This window comes from Euleptes europaea, chromosome 3 (genome assembly GCF_029931775.1).
Source record: "Euleptes europaea isolate rEulEur1 chromosome 3, rEulEur1.hap1, whole genome shotgun sequence".
Lineage (NCBI taxonomy): Eukaryota > Metazoa > Chordata > Lepidosauria > Squamata > Sphaerodactylidae > Euleptes > Euleptes europaea.
In genome coordinates, this window is record NC_079314.1 from 85,766,420 (window position 1) to 85,777,310 (window position 10,891).

The following is a 10,891-nucleotide window of genomic DNA, read 5'->3' on the forward strand; positions in this document are numbered from 1 at the left end:
TAAGCTAGAAACTCAGTGGCCTAACTCTGTATAAGGCCGTTTCATAAAACATATTTTATTTTATTCAATTTATATACAGCTCTATTTCCCGGCCAGGATTAAGGACTTCCTCACACTTTCCTCCTCCATCTGCAATGTGTGTGAGCTAAAAATAGCTGAATTCCTGGGAGATTCTAGTTAGACTGCATGTAATTTCAACCATTGAAATGTGAATGTATGCTTCACCTCCAACCTTGCTCCAGACAATCATGCCAGATGCCAGTATTAGGTGACACTAGGGGAAAAAAGACATTTCCTCAGCCTTCTTTTTCAGAGGGAGTAAAGATTCACAAATATGCTTCCCTTTTGCTATCAAGGCTTGTAGGGATAGGAAAAGGATTTTCTACCCTCCCTTTTAATAGTCAAGTTTCATTGTATTGTGGTAGAATAAGTGGTTAGCCACCCTAAGCCCTGATAGACAGGGGGAGGGTGGGATACAAGTAGAAACAGTAAATAAATGAAAACTGGAACTTACCTTGCAGATTTTCTACTAAGAGAGGAGAGCAGTCAAAGCTGCCTTCCATCTCTGCTGTTGTCAGAATAACAGCTGGATATGCCATCATTACTTTTATTGTTCTTGCTTCCTTGTAGTTTATAGTCTCTAGTTTTTTGTTTTTTACACTTTAGGTGCTTTTAAGAGGGGACTCCTGCTAAAAGTTCTGCCTCTTGAACTAGCCATTTCAAAATCTCCTACTTGCAATAAAGGCTGGCCTGGGTTTTTGTTGTCATCTTTGGTCTTGTTGCTCTCTGTTGTTTACAGTTCGGTCACTGAGTTTGGGAACAAATCACAGACATAAGCATGTTTTCAGCCTCTCCTGATTAGTTAGCTTCTCTCACAGTTGTACTCACCCCAGCCCAGAGATTTTCAATTTCTTGCTTCAATTCTCTAGCAGTTCCAGGAAGTCATTTACATTAAACTATCTCTTTAGCATTCATAGCTTTTCCTTACACCATGATAGACTGGCAGCAAAATCCTGTTGAACGGCAAAGCACCATCAAGGAGAGCTAAGGCCTTACTTATTGCAATACTGGCCTATCTCTGTGGTTGAGCAACATTCCTGAGGACATGCCTAACAGAGAAGACAAATGTTTCAATTGGCACATGCAACTATTCATACTAACATGATGTGCATGAAATAGAAAACCTAGACAAATGATAGTTAAATATATTTATTAGTGTTAAATAGTTTCATACACTTAGAATTCCAAGTAACAAAGCTTTATTCCAATTTAATCTCATTGTCTATCTTCGGTAATATCAGCCATAAAAATTGATGTTACATAGATAACTTACACAAGATAAAAGAAATGGAGTATTTTTAATATAGTATACAGACAAACATTCAATTGGTTCAGTGTGACTTCCGATGCAAGAAAAAACCCCATTTCTTTCAAAGATAATATTCTGTCAGTCCTATTTACAGCATTACATTAATTCACAGCACTGATGAAGGAAATCTTCAGGCTCATATCACTGTCTGCTCTTCAAGGTCTCCACCAACCTACAAAGACACAGATTCGGTTTTGCAGTTCAAAATCATTCTTTACTGTGACTACATGTTCTCTCTTTTGAACATATAAAGCCCAGCAATGACTACTCCTTGTTTATTTAGGACTCAGGTATTTTATAATTAGCCAGGCAATGATCTCACACAAAAGAGCACCTCTGTGGTTACTCACAACAGGGCATTTTGTGTCATGGGAAATGGATGCCCAAACAGCAGCAACTCAGACCTTGATCACTGTCATGCCTCTGCCACACATTATTAAGGTAGCAAGCAGCAAGAAACAGCACAAAATGTCAATGCAAAAGATATATATTGTAAGTGCGCAAGGTGTGAAGTGAGTACATAAAAGACACACAATAGACAATTACAATTAACAAACTGACAAGAAGGATCGACTATTATAGGTAAGTATACAATAATTGTTACTAATGGTATTCTTTTCCTTTTTTACATAGAGTTCCAGGTAAGTATAGTTCTTTCCCAAATGTTAAAGAATACAACAGTGAACAAAACAGCCGGAATATGATGGACGTGTTGTCTTGATCGGTGTCCAATTTTCGACAAGGCTTCATCAGCTGGTCAATTTCTATATATAATAAAATGATTTTATATCAAAAAAATTATTTTATGCTTATTACCTATACTATTTATTAAAATTATTAAAATTCTTTAAAAGGGTAACAATCCACCTGGAAAATTATAGAGAATGCCACCCTTATAACTTTATATCATACAATACCTTATATTATACAATACCTAAACCAATACAATATATTAGTAACTCACCTCAATAACATTAATAAATATGTACCAACACCACAATAGGTATAATTCTCAGCTGCCTGGAGGGCTTGGTATTGAATCCGTATGAAAACACATAGAATAATCTTGTTGGTTTTCTTGTTGAAAACCAGGAGACCAAACTTATATTTTTATTTTGAACTTTGTCTCCTACAGGACTCAATTCAGAACTGGATTTTTCATGCTTTTTGTAAATAATTATTTTCACCTGATCCCTTAGTGCATCTCCGTGCTTGGATGGTATGTTTTATTGCGTCTTATTGCGTTTTCTTTAAATTCTTTAAAAGGGTAATAAATAGTATAGGTAATAAGCATAAAATAATTTTTTGATATAAAATAATTTTATTATATATAGAAATTGACCAGCTGATGAAGCCTTGGCGAAAATTGGACACCGATCAAGACAACACGTCCATCATATTCCGGCTGTTTTGTTCACTGTTGTATTCTTCTTTAACGTTTGGGAAAGAACTATACTTACCTGGAACTCTGTAAAAAAGGAAAAGAATACCATTAGTAACAATTATTGTATACTTACCTATAATAGTCGATCCTTCTTGTCAGTTTGTTAATTGTAATTGTCTATTGTGTGTCTTTTATGTACTCACTTCACACCTTGTGCACTTCTAATATATATCTTTTGCATTGACATTTTGTGCTGTTTCTTGCTGCTTGCTACCCTATACAGCACAGAGCCTTCTTTTCTCTGGTCACACATTATTAAGGAGCAAGTTCTTGCTGGTGGCATAAAGAAGGTACTGCATGTGTGTGGTTCAGGGCATATCTTCACAGATGCTTTCTTCCCTAATCCCCACAGCCAAATGAGATCTGCTATGGATGGATCAAGTCTGAAGTGTACTGGTACACATTCAACACTCTCCCCCTCCCTCCAAAAATCCCTTCCTTATAAATAAAACATGAAAAGGGCAAAGTATCCACAAACTGTAAAGATCTAAAAAGCAGCAATACTTACCACTCCATTGCTTCATCAAGCCCAGTGCCTTTGGTTGCAGATGTTTTGAATATCTGCCACTTCCGGTCTTTCAGAGCAGGAAGTCCAAGTGCATTTGCCATTTCTGTAGGAGTCATAGCCTGCTCCATGTCTTGCTTGTTTGCAAACACCACTAAAATGGCTTTCTTCAGTTCTTCTTCCTAGAAGAGGCAGCAGATTAGTAGTCTGTTCAATCTACCCTGCCTTTCAGATTCCAGGCTCAACGAGAGTCAGGAGCAGCAGCTAAAGCACAAGAGACCCTACTGAGACTGGCTGGAAAACAAATTTTAACTTACTGTTTTGCTTTTAGACAATCTTCAACATGAAAACAGAGCAATAGTGTCTGATGGGAATTCTTTATTAGCTATGCAGGGGAAGACAGTATCCACAACAAACTGGCAATTTACTGATTTCCCCCGTTTCTGCTGCAGAATCCCTCTCATGTCATTTCTCGGGGTCCCCTATGCCACTGGAGCAGCATTTCGTTCCATTCTGGAAAAATCTAGATCCAACCCCTTGTGTTGTCAGAACAACCGTAACTGTGAGCATTCTTGTTTACTTGTTGAAGTGCCAGATAATTCATTTTAGATAAACATGAAAAAGGATGAACTATCTATAGGCGATGTACTAACAACTTGGACCACTAAGATATCCATATTTGTCTCCTAGTGGGAGACCATGGGTTAGAGACACCCATTGAATGGATTTTCAGCAGCTTGAAATATGAAAGTCAGTGATAGTAACCTTTACCCCCAAACCTCTTAGATGACTTTTACCAAAAGCTGGCTCACAAATCTAGCAAAATGCCTACCTTATTCTCTCAGCAAGTTTGAACCATTTAATTCAACTCTTTTTACTAATTTCAAGACAGTACCTAGAATAAGCATTTGTGTAGACAACCTCCTTTGTTTCGTACCTCCAACATGGCTACAAGCTCAGACTTCGAAATGCCAATTCTGTCTCTGTCACAGCTGTCTACTACATAGATGACTGCATCTGTATTGGAATAGTAGCATCGCCAATATGGCCTGAAAAAAGAAGCATTTTATTGTTCAAACTGCATTTTAAAATCAGATGAAACTACCCTAACTTTACAGTGTTGGAACTTGAAATGCCATATTTTTCTTGTCTTCTTTGATCTGGGGATGAGATGATGTTGACACCCTCCCACTTCCTTTTCCTTCACCCAGGTAGCCTAATTTCTGCATTTAAAGCAGAGTGCCCAGCCTGGCCATCTGGATCCACACCACAATAACATCAAGACTAGAATACTGTAATGCAATGTATATTGGTCTCCCTTCAAAATCAAATTGGAAACTCAAACTAGTTGAGAATTGTGCAGCTTGGCTATTAACCAGAGCTACATGGAGCATGCATGTTACTCCCATTTTGCAGTCCCTCCATTGGTTGCCCATTGGTTACCAAGCTAAGTTTAAGGTATTGGCTATCACATATAAAGACCTTCATGGTCTCGGCCCTGCTTATTTATGGGACCACCTCTCTCCCCCATGCTCTGCCAAGACAAAACTGTGCATGTCAGCAGGGGTTTCTGCAGGTGCTAACCTGCCAATGGGCAAAATCAACAAGTGCCCGTATATATTCTTTCTCCGTTGTGGTTCCCAGCTTGTGGAATGGCCTGCCTGAGGAGGTCAGGAAAGCTTCCATCTCCTGGCCTTCTGCAAACTATGCAAAAGGGCTTTTCTGTGCAGGTAATAAGGCTGCACAGTACAAAATGGTTTCACAAATTTACTTGGATAAATGATTGGGACTTGCGGTCTTAGTGCTATATATAGCATATTGTAAGTCGGACTCTATTATGTAATTTTTGTACCACTTAACGTGTCATGTTAGTACTTATGCTATGTTTCTGGGTGTTTTTTTAAATGGTTCCAGACTTCTAATATCTCAGTGCATTGGTTACTGAATGCCCCATTTTGTTGACTGTACTGACTATATGTGTAATCCACCTGAGTCTATGTGAGAAAGGCAAACTACGAATAATGTAAATAAAATAAAAAATATTTCCCCCTTTCCTTACAGCTGATCTAATGTCAGACTGAACTGCTTATTAAAATCAATAGCAGTTTGGGGGTTCTAGAAAAGCAACTAATGAAAAAAGTCTGGCAGTAACTCCACTGGGTACATAAGTGGAGTGTATGCCTGTCCTTGGATTATTTTACATATACTTCCATAAAGAACCAGTGTGGTACAGAGATTAAAGAGTGGGAAACTCATATCCTATGTACAGAATGCTCACTACAAAGCTCACTGGGTGGCTTGGAGCAAGACACTACTTCTCAGGATTGCTAAGAAGCTAACATAACCACTCTGCTCCTCAGAGGAAAAGGAAGATATAAATGTGACAAATCCAAGGATGCGCCAGTAACACTTCTTACCTTCAAAAATTATTTGTTTTTCACTATCAAGGTGCGTGACTAGCCAAGACAATTGTAACAGACCTGAACTCGTGCATATAATGGCTACATTAAGATGTCACAATAAACTATGATTTGTTTGAATCACAATGTATTGCATAAATCTCTGTTAATCTACCAGACATATATAACAGCGCTCACATCATAAATCCAAGTTAACCTGTTGCTTGCCTCCTTTACTGTATCCAAACAAACAAAATGTTTCACATTCTCCCTCTCCTTTGCAGTTTTCCTGCCCTATAAATTTTCCTCTCAGGAGACACTAAAGTCTCTCAAGCATATTCCTTATTGGTGAGAGAAGTGAGGAGAAGGCAGAGGGAGGGGGTGTCCTGAACAAGCACCATCTGCAGATGGAATGATGATGTTTTTGGTTGTTCTGTACGTGCAGGAGGCTAAGCGGGACAATGTTACTAAACAAATAAGAAACCACAGCAAGTAGAATTTACACTTAATAAGCCACATACAAACCGTGGTTTATGAGCCAATGACAAGCCATACTTTGTTGTGCAGCCTGCATTTACACATCACTATGCTTTATAAATTGTGGTTTTATTTTAACATTTCAACACAGCCAGATATGTTCCTCTGCCACAGATAATTCAGTAAGCATGGTGTTAGTAAAAAACCAGAAAAAGTTACCTGCATGGGGAGCAGATTTACAAATTAGGCTTTATGTATTCCTTACACACACACTCCTCCCCCCTGGTTATCTTATAACATCTTAGTAGGATTGGCAAAATTAATAGTAAATAACAAAATATGTTCCACTCAACTATCTTGCGTTGTTTTACAAACTCTGAAGCCCGAACGTCCTTTCGTGACTACTGAATAATTCTAAAAGGACTCCATACAGTAAGTAAAGTACTTTAGTAGCTAAGCCCTATTTATTTGTTCCTGTTGACTTCACCAAATAAGGTTATACCTGATACTTGTCTGTCCTCCCAAGTCCCAGACTTGAAACTTCAGATTCTTGTAGGTTACTGTCTCAACATTGAAACCAATTGCTGGAAGAAAAAATAAATAAAGCAAAATTATATCCTTCTGCATACTTGGGGAATCCAAACCCTACAATGTAGAAACTCCTACCTATCAGATTTTATCCTGCTCTTCCTCCATGGAGCTCAAAGTGACATATGAGTCTCTCCTCTTCCATTTCTATATTTTGTGTGTGTGTGTGTGTGGGGGGGAATCTAGTTTTGCTACCTGTGCAAGTTACTACTTGATTGTTGTAACTGGCTGAGTACAGACCATGTACATTTACCTCCTATCTCATGGAGAACACTGATCTGCCCAGTAACTACTACTAACCTTTGCTTACTTTTATGGGTAGGACAAGGCACTAATATGACAAAGTAGAACAAACAGACTAAAATAGATAGGAACACTAGATAAAAGAAGCACTTTTTAGTGTTGATTCCGCCTAGCACTTGTTCACAAAAACATATCATAGGTGGAATTGTAAAAGAGGCCCTATCTGGAGTCATAAGAATTGCTTTCTAAAACTAAGCGTATTGTATATCATTTCCTTAAAAAATAAACATATTAAGTTAAATACTTCAGTGTACCTCTGAGGTTGTTTTATAAAGATTTTTAGTATAAAATCAATCTGCTTTAATTGTGACAGTAAACAATTAGTACAAACCTAGTTAGGAAGCATCTTATAATACATAGAATTAGTTATCATTGAAGTCTCAAACCTTTAAGCTGCACTATTTAAACCACCTTAGTTTAAGTTAATCCACTATTCTTTGAGGTCTACAGTACATAATATAAAATGGATAGATTACATTTAGGAGCAATGTTCATGGTGACAAAATTCACAAGTGTTGTTTGCCTTTAATTATAAAACTAAATTTAAAAAGAGTTCAACCTATAATGGAAGGAGAACTTCACCCAAAATTTCAGCTCTACCATAGATATATATTAGTGGTTAGCTATACTTGCCACACATGCACACATATACTTTAATAACAAATTAGTAATAATCAAGAGAGCGTTATACTTATTACATGCAATATCTCAAATAACAGTTCAGAAGATCACTTACTAGGAATGGTAGTCACAACTTCTCCAACTTGTAACCTGTAGAGAATAGTTGTCTTTCCTGCTCCATCTAGTCCCAAGATTAAAATTCTCATTTCCCGAGTACCAAATAAACTGGAAAAGATTGTGGAAAAAAAGCCACCTGGAAAGAACAAGAACCATTTAAAAAAATGCACAGCATCCTCACCATACTAGAATTTAGCAGCAGTTTGTTTCCAGAGTCCTACTGAGAAGTTCAATGTGCTTTCAAGATAGTATCTATTTATGTCAATGCAGAATAAACAAAATAATGAGAACAAAAACTTTACTAAGGGACACTAACATGCTGCCTTTCCATGGAACAAAGAAAGCTGTCGAGTTGGCTAACCATATCAATTAAGTATCAGAACAAAATATAGAACCAGAAGACAAATACACGACCCTTTACACTGTAAAAAGCAACAGGGTTAATAACCAGTCTTTTGAAGTATACTGTACATGTGAACCAAACTATGCTGTTTACCCTATAGTCCAACAATCTGGCCATTTATTTTTCCTGCCACGGATGAATACTACTATACTCAGGAATGATTACCACTCCTGGAAAATTTGAGGCACTTTGATACCTCTATTCTGCACAGTGGTCCTCTTTACTGGACCACAACAATGAATGTTAGATTACGCTCTTAGGCAAATAAAAAAATTAACTGAAAGCCAATGTGATTTGAATAAATAAATAAATAAACAAATAAGAGTTACAGCAACCAGTCTTGTTCAAGAAACATGTGAGCATTTTGTTTCACAATCTCAATTGTTGACTAAAATTGCTCCGATTTAAGTCATTTTACTTGCCTTAAAAGGAAATCTATGCAGTTCTCAAAATGCATGCCTGGAAATTCCCATGTGAGAAAAAATGAGCATGTATGAATTGGTTCTTATACAGGTACAATTAAACCTATATTTTAATGCATTTTATACATTCTCTCCTTCGGCCAATACATCAACCATTTACAAGTACTTTCCCCTGTTTTGTGGAAGAGCAAGGCAAGGAATCAACTACTAAATACCAGTAGTCTGGTACAGTCAACAGAAAGCTTTCCAAACAATCCTGCCATAGGTTAGCCTGTCTTTCACAATACCTGGAATGTGGGACATATTGCACATGCACCAGAATCAAGGGCTTCTATACAAGGTCAAGACCCTTTGCATTCTCACAGGCAATGGAGAAGACTGCAGGGTTGCACAGAGTAATACTAACGTGGGCAAAATACATTTCGGGTTGCCCTCCACTGAAGTACGGTTTCCTGTAGTGGAAGAACTGAGGCTGGCAGTGTTTGTGTTTGTGTGTGTGGAGGGGGTAGATAAAAACAAACGAAATACTATAAAGATAAAGGTCCCCTGTGCAAGCACCGGGTCATTCCTGATCCATGGGGTGATGTCACATCCCGACGTTTCCAAGGCAGACTTTGTTTGCGGGGTGGTTTGCCAGTGCCTTCCCCAGTCATCTTCCCTTTACCCCCAGCAAGCTGGGTACTCATTTGACCGACCTCAGAAGGATGGAAGGCTGAGTCAACCTTGAGCCGGCTACCTGAAACCGACTTCCGTCGGGATCGAACTCAGGTCGTGAGCACAGAACGAAATACTATGCGCTCCTTTAAATTAAGTTACGCAGGAAGGGACGCCCATATGCTTGCAATCAAAAATGCCTAAAGAGACAGGGAAATGCCTGAGAAACGTCACACCTGTGTTGCTGCCAAGCCCTTTCTTAAGGGACTACAGCAAAGGAACCCTGAAGTTGGCAGCTCTGATCCAACCACTTCTGAGGCTCTGGAACAAACATTCTGAAAAGATATTGTCGAAGGCTTTCACGGTCAGAGTTCATTGGTTCTTGTAGGTTATCCGGGCTGTGTGACTGTGGTCTTGGTATTTTCTTTCCTGACGTTTCGCCAGCAGCTGTGGCAGGCAGCTTCAGAGGAGTAACACTGAGAGACACTATCCTTCAGTGTTACTCCTCTGAAGCTGCCTGCCACAGCTGCTGGCGAAACGTCAGGAAAGAAAATACCAAGACCACGGTCACACAACCCGGATAACCTACAAGAACCAATTCTGAAAAGAGTCGCTTCAGAAACACAGAAAAGCCATTTCTCCCAGCCACAAGGGGGAGGATCGTTTCTGAAAGAGATCCCGGAAAACTTTCCCACGGCGTCGCCATAAGTCGCCTGCGGTTTGACGGCCCTTGACCCGCACAGGGCAAGGCCCACCCACGGCCCAAAACTCCATCACCACCCCCGCCCGCGTTCCTGCTCCCCAAGGGAGCGAGGCCTCCGCGGGCCTCGGAAGGGCGCCTCCTGCTTCAGAGAGCACGAGTGGGTCGGAACACTTCCCGCGAGGGCCGGCCCGGAACAGCAGCAGGAGGCCCGCGCGGCCCCGCTTGCCACTCCCTGGCGTCGAGGACAGGAAAGAGCTCTCCCCTTCCCCGGAAACGAGGCGATGGAGCCGCTCCCCGCCCCCGGGAGCCCCCGTTGCCAGGCGACCGCAACGACCCTTCTGCCCCCCCCCGCCCCCGCCGGGGCCTGCGGCGACGACCCCGCCTTTCCCTCACCCATCGCGGAGGTGTTTCTTCCCCGCGCCGCTTTCCCGGCCGAGAAACCCCGCAGGCCCCTTCCTTCCTTCCTCAGGCTCTGCCACCGCCGTGAACCCGGAAGCCGCCCCGAGACGGGTTCCACGTCGACCGCGTTGCCCAGTCGCGCCTGCTGCGTCCCTCAAGGCCGCCGCTGACCCGGAGAGCAAACGAGGCGCCGCTTTCCGCCTGGACTTTTCGGTAGAAGGTGGCCCGGGGGGAGGGGGGAGAGTAACGACATCTCTACCAGCTGCAGTCGGTAGGGGGGGGGGAAAGAACGCGAGGTAGTGAACCACTTGGGGGAAAAAATTAAAAATGCAAACTGCTTATGAATGTGATTTTTTAAAAAAATAAATGACGAATCTACGGCTGTAAGAGAGATACTCGAGGTTCTGTATCCTCTTCCTCGTTGGTCAAACAAGGAAAATAGGCGGGACTGAGTTCTTTGCGCTCGAGGAGGCGGATCCGAGCCGCT

At 40.7% G+C, this 10,891-nt stretch overlaps 1 protein-coding gene across 1 annotated transcript; it reads right to left on the reverse strand.

Annotated features, from left to right (window-relative positions):
• Positions 1-1,193: 1,193 nt before the first annotated feature.
• Positions 1,194-10,439, reverse strand: ARL1 (ADP ribosylation factor like GTPase 1). Its single transcript, XM_056847419.1, has 6 exons — positions 10,399-10,439; positions 7,822-7,959; positions 6,697-6,778; positions 4,256-4,367; positions 3,322-3,500; positions 1,194-1,541 (listed from the first exon to the last, which is right to left on the reverse strand). Exons 1-6 carry the CDS (start codon positions 10,400-10,402, stop codon positions 1,511-1,513), a joined length of 546 nt encoding a protein of 181 aa, XP_056703397.1. The 5' UTR covers positions 10,403-10,439; the 3' UTR covers positions 1,194-1,510.
• Positions 10,440-10,891: the final 452 nt, after the last annotated feature.